General features: G+C 34.5%; 1 protein-coding gene across 2 annotated transcripts in view; it reads left to right on the forward strand.

Annotated features, from left to right (window-relative positions):
* LOC128862361 (hippocampus abundant transcript 1 protein) overlaps nucleotides 1-13,951 on the forward strand; it is a 41,249-nt gene that overhangs the window by 14,846 nt on the left and 12,452 nt on the right. Inside the window, exons 1-2 of one of the 2 annotated variants that reach the window (XM_054100935.1) lie at nucleotides 2,030-2,242; nucleotides 7,411-8,802. The exons of the other annotated variant lie outside the window; for it this stretch is intronic. Of the exons in view, the coding sequence (XP_053956910.1) occupies nucleotides 7,795-8,802 (1,008 nt within the window). The 5' untranslated portion in view covers nucleotides 2,030-2,242; nucleotides 7,411-7,794. Of the gene's footprint in view, nucleotides 1-2,029; nucleotides 2,243-7,410; nucleotides 8,803-13,951 lie in introns of those variants that run through there. 2 annotated transcript variants of the gene reach the window in all.

Raw genomic sequence — 13,951 nt, forward strand, 5'->3', positions numbered from 1 at the left:
AAAAAAACAACTTCTTTCTAAATTATTGATATTTTGCTGGTTTTCTTGTACAAATAGAAAATTATTTGCTTGTTATTTGTCTGCTGTTGCTTTTAAGTAAACAATTTGTCATCAAGTAATCAGAAAAGCAACCCTGAGTCTTCAACCCGACGGAGAAAATAGAAATGAATCTAAATATGTTCCCGCCGTAAGAATAACCGATGGCAAAAAATCCATCCCCGCCCAATACTGTGCAATTTCATGCTAATTAAATATGTTCTAATTTTGACAGCGGGTATGCGTCAACCCGTTACCCTACCAATGTGAAAAAAATCAGAAGGTGTGACCAATATCAGACCGTTAACCGGCTCTCAGCGAATTTGGAAGAATAAGCTGAATAGCTGAAGTAACAGCGGTTTGTTTACGAAAAAACTGAGATTGTGTTGGTGAGATATGAAAAAATCAACACATTCTACACTGATTGGACGAGAGTGAATATGTGTGAAATGACTGGGAAGAATTCTGCTGCCGAGTGCCGAGTTGCCCGGTCACATGGTAGCCGAAGTTTCTCGCCCAATTTCGTTTTTCACCATAACTGAGAGTCAAACCTGGTAATCTATCATCCTTGAAATTCTTTTGAAAAGACGGAACAGGCTGTAGGTCCACAATACAGTATCGAAAGCAAAAGTAAAAAGTCGGTTGGCATGGTTCTATATATTGTTATAAGGATGCTGTAGGTAGACCAATCGTCGAAAATGGCGATAAAATGGAGTCGGACCGGCAGGAAGATTAGCCATAAGAGCGTTTAGAATCATTTACAAAAGGTCGATCTCAAGAAAAAGGTATATGGGTATACATACAGGTATATGGTTTTACATTCGCCGTATACTCGAGAGATGGCACCAAACGATCATTACCTTTTGAAGCATATGAAAAATTTTCTTAACAGTAGGGACGAAAACTTCTTCTAACGCGGAATTATGAATTATTTCGGAATTATATACATTTATCTTGATGTCAAACAGCAGTTTATGTTTGTTTTGATTCGCATCGTCTTCATCTGGGTTGAAATTAGATATGATCAAGCATTATAACTCGGTTGTACTATCGGTAATAAGTAAAATAAAGTTAACAATTCTGTTATAAAATATACATTCTCTCATCTACTGAGTTTTTCAATTCTATTTTCAATTTTACTATATTTAAAAAAAAATGTTTTAAATATTTATACTCACTCTGTAATATGTACATCAAATGAAAGAGGATTTACTCAGCTATAAATATAGCCAGGATAAATATAGATTTTGTTTAGTATTCATTGTGTATTCTTTATTTCATAGGAAATAAGTGCAACTATTATTTAATGTTTTTATAAAACAGCAGGAAGAACCAAGTTGAAAAGTAAATAATATTTTTTTAATAGATGTCCATATTAAGACCACAGACTGAGTATAAGTATGTAACAATTTTTTGAAACTTCAATGTCCTTTAAAATATGAAATTGATGGAAAAATTAAAAACTGAGTGTGCAGTATTTCTATGTATATAACAACTTTAGTTTCATGTGCATATGGAGTTTTTTCGGTAGTGAGAAAATTACTTCAATTGAATATTGACATACCGTTTTACGCCCTTCAGTAGCAATCAATTATCGAAAAATTTTAAAAGTATTAAAAGTATACTTCAAATTGCATATGTTTTGTTTTCGTAATTTACTAACTTTACAATATTTACAATTTACAATATTAATTAATCGTGAATTTTACCCTGTTATTTTATTGTATTATATTAGGGTAATTTTTGCTTTTTCCTCATTATAAAGTCTAATATTCTTTACAATATGTAAATCGCTTTAATATCTTGTAAACTTTGTTGCATTTATGCGCAAATTTGGCCCTGGGCCAGCCAATGCAGCAACTTTTGCCAATTATAGATGTAAAGAATTGAAAGCTTTGTGGAAAGCAAAAGTTTCACTGTCGCATACGCTTTCCTTACTCGTACATGTGCAAAATGAAACGTGTGCATACGCGAACGGTCGTGGAAACTCGGCTTCCTTTTATATACATTTTTATTTTAGTTATTAATACTAAATTCTACAAATATTAAAGGCGATAGAGAAAAAATTAGTGAAATTTAATACATTTGTGCAATGTCAATAATATTTTCCTTAAATTCTATCAACTTAAATAAATACTAGTCAATAACAAAGAAATTTTGTCGAACTTCGTGTTGCCTCAATGTCAATGCAACAATAACAATAAAGGTGATCAACAAACAAAACAACAAAAAATAAATAAAACATATATACAAATTTAAGTGTTCGAAACGTGTTATCCATCAATATGCGGTGAAAAACCCATTAATAAAATATGGTTATTTTTATACGAATGAATGTTCCATTGAATGAACACATAATTAATTCCAATTTTGGAGATACTGAAATGAAAGTGTTATTTAATGCCACAACGAAAAACTCATGCAATGAAATAATCGATTTCCTAATACCACAACAAAAAACATATATGTGTATAGCTGCAAAGTAATATAGAGAAACATATAAAATCTGGAAAAAAGTAAAACACACATTTGTATAGTATGCATGTTGATTGACGAAGTAAAATTCCATGGTGTGTATGTGCCAACTATCAGTCAATTTGTGCTTTATTTTTCCTTGTGCGTGGATTTAGTTAATTTTTTTTTTTGCTGCCAGCAGTTTGTTACTCTTTTCTGTAATTCGAGAATGCGAGAATAGCCAAACAAATTAGTACATAAACCTAATGAGTTTACAAAGAACACGTTACAGAGTTGCAAAAAATCAGCTGTCAAGGCACTAGAAAAAAGTTTCACACACAGGCATACGTTTATATGAATCTTCATATGTATGTACATACAAAAGTATGTGTATGTATACATTTATATGCATATGCTTGCACTCTGTTATGCTTAAAGGTAAAAATATTTAAAATGTTACATTCCAAATAACATTGATGTGTGCTGGAATTCGCGATCACGTTTATTTGCTCAGTTAATTGCAAGTAATACAATACGATCGCTGTACAACACGGCGTATGCGTAATTTATTTACATTGTACACAGTCGATCAATACATGTAATTGGCATATTCGTTTTGTCCACTTGTATAGTGGTGACTGTATGTACATAATTACAAAGTAATTACCATTTTGAAGTTAAAAAGAGTTTTGCATGATAAATTTATTAATTTGAGTTTATTTAGATAATTTTGTAACGTAACTCTTTTGAATTGAATCTGCCATCAATAAGTTCTTGGAAATTAAACAAAAGTAATACTCTCTTCGCAAGCTCTCCGATACTTATACATTTCATACCATGTTTCTGAAATTTTTTTATGCTCTCAATGCTTTCTCATTCGACTTAAATCTCTTACTGCTAAATCATTTCTTCACATTTAGGAACTGGAAATAGTCTCTTTTGCGATTACGTATCTATAGATCGTTCTCAACTGAGCTCTTCTTGGTCAAGATAATTTAGTGATTTGACTAATATGTTTCGCCCCGTATCACAGGAGTTTGTCGGGTTACTTATTTACATGCTGGTTAAAATAAATTATCATTTCGGATATTAATATATACAATGATTTTGAACTGTTTTAAGTAGTAATGAGATATGACAAATGAACATATCCTCTCTGATTTGGTAGTCCAAAAGATCTTCGGGTCACTCGTTTTCTCTTAGAAACTTATAGGAGGCTTAAAAGTTATTTTCTTGGTTTTAGGATGAAGAATAATTAATTAATATGTGTTTTTTCTAACAAAATATAATATGATAGATCTATTGGTTTATTATTTTCTTATTTTCTAAAATGTGATATATTTCAATCATGCATAAAATTAGTTTTTGATACCACCTTTTACGTTCTCGCTTTTATACTATTTTACATCCTTTTGATTGATTATATCTGCCAAAGAAATTTCAACCACATTTTGCCTTCTAGTGTCATATGATGCCAATTAAAAACATCAGTAAAGCCATCACATTGTTCTCAATTTGACATCTTTGATTATAATGTTTGGTTAAGCTGGTTGTTTCCAAGGGATACACTATACAAGTATATGCATACATATGTATAAAAATGTTATTTCGCCAACATGTGGCTAATATGTACTAATGGTCCAATTCTTGCTTTGTGATATCGCATTTCGTTGCCTGGTTCTAAATTTTCCTTTCTCGCTTTTCTGAGTTTTTTTGCATTTTTTATACCAGCGTACTTGTGCTCAAGGGTAATATAATTTCGCTAAACTGTTGTATGTATGTAATATAACAGAATAAAGTAATCGCGATAGATTTAGATATATATACCCTATGATCTGAAAGTACCGGGAATGTTTAAATAAAAAAAACAGAGTACAATTTCAGGCAAATTTATTTTCTCTCCTTCAAAATATGACCCGTCTGAAGCAACACACATGTACCAACGGTTAACCAAGTCCTCCATGCACCCCTGGTAGGCCGACGAAGCGATGGCCTTCAGCTCCTTCGTCGCATTCTCTTTGACCTCCTCTATCGACTGAAATCTCCTTCCACGGAGTAGGAACTTCAACTTGGGAAACAAAAAGAAGTCGCACGGGGCTGTATCAGGCGAATACGGGCTTGCGCAATGGTATTTACTTGGTGTTTGGTCAAATAATCCAGCACAATTTGGGCTCATCATCATGCAAAATCCAAGAATTGTTTGCCCACATTTCCGGCCTTTTGCGACGTACAGCATCTCTCAAACCCTTCAAAACGAATAAATTATATTCTTTATTGACTGTCTGGGCCGGTGGAAGGTACTCATGGTACACTACGCCATAGAAATCGAAGTCAGTCAACATCAGCTTCACGGTACTTTTTAGGGTATATACCAAAATGCTCAGAATGATGAGAGAAGTCGAGCAGAGCGTCCGTCCGTACCCACGAAAACTCGAGCAAAAATTAATGTATGCATTTCAATGAATCTTGGTACACATAACACTCTTTGACTAATTTAGTTTGGTATTGCCACGATGCCATACCCATTTTAAAAGCGCGTATCTGAATAACGACTTACGAAAACTTACCGAAACTTAGTTCGCGTGTTGCTCAGCACCTCATTTAGATCCAACAAAAATATTATTCAGATCGTATAAAAATCTTGCCCACTTTTCAGGTGCTTAGATTAAATTTTCGTCCTTCCGTCTGATGTTACAAGCAAACCCTTGGCTGAAGTAGTTGTGAAAATCTCAAAACTTTTGGTCAATACCACTTTTTTGTGACTCTTAATTTGGTCTGTCACACATATAGCATAATTCATAATTTTTTGGGACTAGTTAAATTTATGCATTCAATTAAATTTTACAAAAACCCTATTTTTTTCCAATCCAAAAAAAAGAAACACAACTTCTCAGTAAAGCTAAAGTTGAATAACAATCTTGCGATGCTTCACATGATAAAGCAGGGTTTATTTAGTCCCAATTAAAATTTATAAAACATTTTACTCAAGTTACTTGCGAGCCTTAGTGAAAAAATTTTCAAGTAATTAAATTATCGTACTACAAATATAAAGAAATAGAAACGCACAATCGCCTAATATCGGCCACACTTTTCGACGTTAAATACGAACGAATAAAGCTAGAACAAATCCATGCACAATTAATGGATTAGAGTCTGAAAGGGATAACTCTCATTGTCTATGAGTTTGTTTGATGCCAAAAATTAGGAGCCAGTCCAAATTAAATTTTACTAAAATGTGCGCGGGCACAAAAAGTTCGATCCAGGCCGAGTTTATCTTCCTTATTCGTTTCTTTTTCTTCTGATTTATGTATTTATATATTTTTCTCAATTTATGATTTTAAGTCTGGAGCAAATCACATTGTGCCTTTTCTCTCTGGTTTTAGTCCCTAGAATGTCAAAATCTATAATAATTGGCAGTTTAGAGTAATTTAAAAAATATTTATAATTTAGAGATCAAATGAATAGAAAAAAATCAAATCAGTTGCTCTATTGAGAATACCTGTTCAGTGTCCCTAGAGCTCAGCGCGACCTACCCCAAATCGCCCGAGACTGATCATTTGGTTTCACAGAGGCCAAGAAAACAAAGAAAACAATTTGCCTTGGAGTTCATTTTTTGCAAATAGAAATTAAAATGGTGTCTTTCTTTAAGTGCTAATTTTAGATCAAAAATCTAAATGTTATTCCTCGAAGAGGTAGTTATAGAAAAATGGCGTGTGCAAATACTATTTCAAATATTTCGTGAAATATTTACCAAAATATTATATAATTGAGGCCAATGCTTGCTCCTTTACTTTCATTCTAAAATCTTAATCTTTACAACACTGAAAGCGGCTAACATATCTGGCACTTATTTTTTAATTCCGACATTTCATTTAAAATCTTTTTGTATCTTTTTTTGAAAAAGTCAAAATGAAATTAAGCAAGAAGCAGGTAAACAAAACAAAGCAACAACTGATGCGTTCTTTTATAACAAAAAATTAAATGTGCATAAAATCTTGCTCTGAAATTTGGCAAAAGAAAGAATATAATAAACGCATTGTTAAGTGATACAACAAAATTGAAACGTTTTTAGAATGCAATCTCAACCACATTTGTATGTCAGCAAAAAATACAGCAAAATGTTTAAGAAATGCTAATGAGTCATGCGCCAACTATATATGTACAAAAGATCATCTATTATGAAGACCGTGTGACAATTTTTACTAGCTTCGTTTACATTTGATGCTGATTTTTTATGATTTAAGACTGATTAGCTGTTTTGATGCAAATATAGTAATAATAAATATTATAATATAAAGTGAAGTGTAATGAATTGTAAAAATAATACCAAAATCAGTCTACAATTCTCATTTTCACAGTGTGCTAAACTGCTGCCAGCTCATTATGCTTTCTGCTTTCTGGTTTATGTTCTTTGTTTACTTTTTTGTTGCATTTGGCAGCTAAAATATGTAGGCTTATGAACTTTTCTTACACGCCGTGACTATCCATTGGCTTATGGTGGTTATGATTAAAATGATGTTGAACAACTTGAAGATGGCGTACTATCTGCCATATAGCTTGAGGGTAAACATCAAAGATAAAATAATTCAGTTGTCAACAAATCACAAACTTACCTTATATGATAAAAAAGTAAGCGCTCAACTGAAAGCGTGTGTGAGTTGCAGTTCGGAATGGTTCATTGAAGCAGTGAAAAGCTATTGTTAAGCATATGGAATTAGAAAATCGTGAAAACATGTTTCAAACACAAAATTACGTGACTATAGCTCTTAAAAAGAAGACTACCATTTTGTGACACGCCGCATTCATATATAGATTGTTTCTGAAGTATGATTATTCATACATATATGCATGCGTCCGTACTAAAGTGCAATTAAAAAAAAAAAAATCTGCTAACAGAAAATTAAATATTTATTATTACAGCCACGAACTTGTTTAAACATATAAATTATGCTGTGATTATCAAAACAAAAACAAAAAAATAGGAAAAAACTTAAAAAGCAAATCATGCACAGAATTCAGTGACGAATACATATAATCGTTTTGGAAGTGTGTGATACGCGCGTAGCGATATTTTGTGCAATTAAGACTGTTAATTCCATTGCCTCCCAGTGAACGGCATTAATTAACCAACAATAAGCTTTTCTTCGCAAAAAAACCAACACTATTTATCATCATCGCAATTACTCAAAGGAAAGTAACAAAAAAGAAAATAAAAACCCGAAACATTGTGTACCACGAAAAGCCGTTTTTGTTGCAAATGTTTAACATTTGCCGCAAATTTAAATTGAAAAACTTTGCGCCGTCATGAGCATTGATGCCACAGCGTCTCATGATGTCGCCGAAACTTCCAATACAGAAGATCCAGTCTCGAGCTGTGAGATCACAGAGGCCGATACGAGCAGTTTTGAAATTGACGAGAGTGAGGATGAGGCTACCATTACCGATATGTTGGTCGATGATGTGGCCACCGCCCCGCCACTGATGATCGTAGCCATGCCTGACACTCTATGCAAAAGCAACATAAGTAATAGCAGCAGAAGCAACAGTAGTAGCAGTCATAGCAACAGCAGCACTTATAGCATCGGTAACATACCAAGGGATGCAAATGCAAATCCGTCTAGTGATCTCAATAAAAATGAGTTTACAGCAGTGATTACGCTTAATTCATTTGGCCCATTTGACCCCAGTAATACTACTGAAGAGCAAGCGGCTGATGTTGTATATCAGCAGCAGCATCAACAGCTTACAAATAATATATCGCCAGTTTTTGCTTTGGAAGATACAGATAACAGCAGCTCAAAGACGTCTACTGCATCGCATACCACTTCATCAACCCCTACAACGGCGGATGTTGCCAATGTTATGAGGGATAATAAGACGTCTTCTTACAATCTGCCAAAGTCAAAAGCAATTGCTTTGCCTTCTACACAAGCGCAATTAAGATTGATCATTGCTCCGGCTGCTTCTGCAAAACAACAACAGCAACAGCTTTTTATAGATGCAAATAATGCAACTTCCATTTCTGAGGATAATATTTCGTTTTCCATTGCAACCACAACTACTATCACTGACTTAGACGCAGACAATATTAGCACAGCTTTGCCAGATACTAAGCCAGGGCTGGCAAAACGTGCAATCCACAATCAGGCCACTAAATTAAGTCATAATAAGCCATTAAAAAGTGCTGACGATGATGCCACATGTTCAGCATATGCAATGGGTAATAATGACTTGCCGCTTCCGCCGGTGCTAACTGTGAAAACGGAACGTCGTTGTGTAAATTGGACACGATGGCTTTGTTTGCATTTCAAGGTGAGATGGGAGTGCACTGAACTGCGAACGTATGTATGTAATTGTACTATGTATAAGTATATAATGACATTAAGTGCGTAATTCGGCATAGTTTTGGGATGTACGAAATTAAGGCCTTCCTTAAATCCTCTTTGACTACATATAATTATATAGGGAACTTTTTGTATAGAGCACAAGTACGCCACATTTTTTATTACCGTAATGAGGCTATTGAATGAGAGTTTCTGTGCCGAGTTACCTTTCTATCGCTTTCTCTGTTTTACTGCAACGTACCTACTATGTAAAGATGCCAGCCGAATGCAGGCTTTGTTCGCTTTAATTTAGTTTGAAAGCTTTTCTGGCGAAATGACAGCTTTGGACGCTGTCAGAATAATTGACGAAAACGTAGCGACGCCTGATACTGAAGCCTGTTGTCGAAGCAAAGCAAGCGCCCCTTGGGTCAGCAGTCTTTCAAACATATTCACCCTCATTGCGTTTTGTCGTGTGTCAAATTTAAAATGGCATTGCTAATCTCACTCGACTCGACCTGAAGAAGAGTACCATGATTTTAGCAGCTGTCAACTGTCAGAAAATGGTATTTGTTTGTATTTATTATTTGAAATTAAATAAAAATGAATAGCTAACATTTTCAGTAGCTCGGACAAAGAGGATAACCACATAAAAGAGCTGTTAAGAAAATAAGATTTTTGCTTTAAAATGCCATCTCTGGTCGCTCTTTCGGGGCCCTCTTGCTTGTTGTGCATAAGCTTCTTTTTTAAGGCACATTTTAAATCTTATAAAGCCAATAACATAATAAATAACTCTCTTTTTCCACGAACTGATTTATTTTAACACGTTTTTCAATATATAATGAATTTTTCTTGAATTTAAAAGAGCAAATAGAGTGAGTTTTTTCGACGCATGTACGAATCGTTTAAATTAGTCTCAGGAAAAGTCTCTGAGACTCGTTAGATTTTGCTCTCGCTGTTTAATAATTTTTTCATATAATATATTTAATGAATTAAAATGTGTAAACACGAAATAAATTCTTAAGTGAACTCCAAAAATAATTTTTTCGTATTCTTTTCACCTAATTCACTTTTTAAACGATAGATACTTTCTCAAAAAATGTGTGTAAAAAGAGAATTAGGTATTATCGTAATGTTGCTGGTACAAATTCTAGCTACATATTTATGTATATTTTCCTATTACGTCGCGAAAAAGGTTTTTGAAATATCCTTGTTCCTTTTATGATCGATTGTTGGCTTCTCTGATAACATAACCACTAGCTGCTCGGACTGCTGTTTAATTGTTATTTTCATCTGCAAACCTCAACATGTTCAATAAATTAAATAAATGTAATAAATTATTAAAGTCAACAGTCGGCCGAAATTTTTCAATGGGCACTAAAATGACGTTTATATGTACTAATTTTTTCGTGTCGAAAATTTTTAGGCAACGCCACAAAGTGCTATTTATCACGATTTCTGTCGATTTTGATTGTACAATTCGACAAACGTAATGCCAATTTGTGGAACAACATCAAGACGGACGCCACAAATAGGAGGAGGAGCTCGGCCAAACACCCAAAAAAAGGGTGTACGCGCCAATTATATACATATATGTATATATATAATGGCAATTCAGCCCTAGTGAATATGTTTAGGTTGAATTCGTCAAACACAACTAGGGCTATTATTAATACGAACATTTGTGCTCACATAATTAGTTTTTTTTCTAATATTCGCAATATTTTTCATGCTAAATATTTGACGTAATTTTTTTATAAAAACGGAGTTCACTGTATAGCAGAAACTTTATAAATTAAACTTTGAAACTTTGTACGAAATTCACAAAAATTGCAAAAATTTCTAAAAAATTATCATCAACATTTTCAACTTTTTAATCAGAATCTTAAAAAGCTTCTGTGTATGCTGTTATATAGCCCACTCAATTTTAGTACAATAAAGTGCAAGTTTGAAATGGCTCAAAAGTTATGTTGGTTCTTTTTTTTGCATACGATGTTGGGCATGCATTTTCTTCCATATAAAATACTTCTGAGCATGTGCTTCATATGGAAGAAAATTATCCACATTAATCGCTTGAAGAGAATTGCAGCGCACAGCGGTTTACGCCTTGATGGGTACCCGCTGTTAAAATTAGAACACATTTAATATATAGAATGAAACTGCACATAATTGCGGCGAGGACGGGTTTCTTACCGTCGGTTATTTTATTCAATAATAAGATTGTTTTCTTTGTTATCCGACGTGTTGAACTATTTGATGACTATTTATTTATTTAAAGGCGGCAGCAGACAAATAACAAGCAAATAATATTCGATTCGAAACCCTGCAAATTATTAATAATTTAGAAAGAAGTTGTTTATTTGTAACAATAAGCTTGAACAAGTTCTTAAATATAGCACATGGAAAGATTTCACTATTGAAAAATATTTTATTATAGCCACAAAATGTCAGTGTTTTCCGTCTCCGTCGCAGTTGTGTTTAACCGACTGCATTTTCAGAAGGAAGTGGATCAGCTGATCATCACCCGTAAACCCACTGCAATTCTGTTCCGGGCCTCAAAGTAATGGTTATCCGTTGCCGCAGCCGAGTGGGCTCGTGCACTCGGTAGTCCACTTTAGCCATGAAACACCAAACGATAGAAAAAGCTGTTTCTCTCTAATTTGCAAGTATCGAATTGTAGTTCAATTATCGACTGTAAATAGTTATTTGTCGTTCATTTTTCTACAAGTTCTAAGTAATTTGGCTTGAAAATTGTAAAAAAGTAATATATTACATGTTTGTGGGAATTATAGATCTAAAATTGTAAGCAATAAAAGTCAACTTGGGCGGCTGGCCAATTTGCAATAGTTCAAATGTTATCCGATCATAGGGCGAAAAAATTAACGAGTTCCCCCATGTAGAAGCTGTGGGGAACTTTCAGAGAAGGAGACTGTTGGGCACTTTATCTTTAAAAGTCCGGGATTGGTACTTAGCCGATTAAGGTCGCCAATCTAAATTCTATCAATTTTGCTCCATGACAGCAACAGCTCTGGTTGGCTGTACTTGTCTGCCTATTGGAGGTTTCATAACGGTATCAAAACGGCGATTTAGTGCTACTGTGGGAGTGCCAGAGTGCTACTTCAACCATTTCACCTTTTCCCCTACTTACCTTCTTTGTTTTGATTTGACAAGTTATTTCGATGAATTTCCGATAAAAATTTGGTAGACAACGATTTTTTCGTAAATCGAAAGGTATCTTACAAAAGTACCTCTCTCAAAATTTTTTATGGCGAATTTCGTAATCCGAAGGATAATTGGAGCACCATTTTACTATATTCAAATGACTTCCATAGCTGACGGTACAATAGCCCATTCTGACAAAAAAAATTGGCACTCTCATCAGGGGCGATTTCAATCGTCTCTGTGATGTTGGCTTAACATTTATCCTTAAAAGCTCTCTATAAAATAGTCTAATGGGATCATAAGAAAGCTTGTAGGCGGTCAATTTTTTATTTTTATTTTTTTTATTAACGCATCTTAAAGTATAAGCAGAATAACGTTTAGAAATTACAACTAGTACAACGAAATAAAGATACTAACGAGCAATTTTTATTGAACATATATATTAAAAAAGGAAAAAACTAAGATGCCTCAATATTCATAAATTCATTATGAATGTATAAATATATAAGGTACATCTGCTACTGGGTCCCCATCTGGTCTAAAACTGTTTTACGCTTGAGCCGCCGACGATGAGTATTTGGCTGAAGCAAAGCCAATGCTTCAGCGTTGACATGTGTACTTAAACGTTGTCTGTGAGCCATGGCTTCCTTTTTCGCCACGTCAGTGATGGGCAAGATACCAAAATCACGATGGAGGTCGAGATTTCTCACATAGTATGGAGCATTGACGATGTTGCGCAACACTTTATTTTGGAATCGTTGGATAATAGACATGCAAGATTCGCTTGAGCATCCCCATAGCTGAATGCCATACGTCCAGACCGGTTTGAGTATTTGATTATATAGCAGTAGTTTGTTGTTCGTTGACAGAATAGAGTGTCTGCCAATAAGATAAAGAAGGTTTTTTGTTTTTAATTCCAGCTCTTCACGCTTTTTCTTGACATGCGCCTTCCAACGCAGTTTAGCATCAAGGGTTATACCAAGATATTTTGCCTCGTTGACGTACGGTATATTTACGCTGTTTATGTAGACTGGCTTGTAAGTTGTTTTTTTTAGGCCGAATACAATGTGAACTGATTTGGAATTATTTAATTTGATACGCCATTTTTTTGCCCATGTTGCAATAGAACTCACCGCTGATTGCAATTTCGTCGTTGTAGTCTCGATCACTTCTCCAACTGCTAGGATAGCCGTGTCATCTGCAAAGGTTGCGGTAACGTGTTGCTCGTGAACCGGTAAGTCATACGTATACAAGAGGTACAAGAGAGGGCCTAAGATGCTTCCTTGAGGTACCCCCGCGCGTACTTTTTGCAATGACGAATAGGCGTTGTCAAATCTGACACGAAAGTATCTGCCATCAAGGTAGGAAGAAAGGATTTCGCAATAATTCCTAGGCAAAATCAATTTTAGTTTGTGGAGTAAGCCCGTATGCCAAACTTTGTCAAACGCCTGCGAGACGTCAAGGAACACCGCTGCGCAAACTTTGTTTTCCTCTATCGCACACTCTATGGTTCTAACAACCCTGTGAACTTGGTCGATAGTGGAGTGATTTTTTCGAAAGCCAAATTGGTGCGTTGGAATAACTCTCTTGTTTTCTATAATCGGCAACATTCGAGTCAGTAACAGTCGTTCAAAAAGTTTGGACAGCATTGGTAGCAGAGAAATAGGTCGGTATGAAGACACATCATTTGGTGGTTTTCCGGCTTTCAAAATCATAATTACTTCTGCTGTCTTCCAGTACATAGGAACATATTTTAACAAAAAACACAAATTAATCAATTGAGACAGACAAGTAATACAATTATTGGGCAATTTTTGAAGAATTTCTGCAGTTATGAGGTCGAAACCAGGCGTTTTTTTCGTTTTCATTTTGAAAATTTCGCTCATTACTTCTTCGTTACTAACTGGCTCAATGTTGACATCGCTTTCAATCCAATTTGACGAGATGTCAATATCTTCAGATCCATCATTGGCATAGAA

Source organism: Anastrepha ludens, chromosome 4 (genome assembly GCF_028408465.1).
Source record: "Anastrepha ludens isolate Willacy chromosome 4, idAnaLude1.1, whole genome shotgun sequence".
NCBI classification, from domain to species: domain Eukaryota; kingdom Metazoa; phylum Arthropoda; class Insecta; order Diptera; family Tephritidae; genus Anastrepha; species Anastrepha ludens.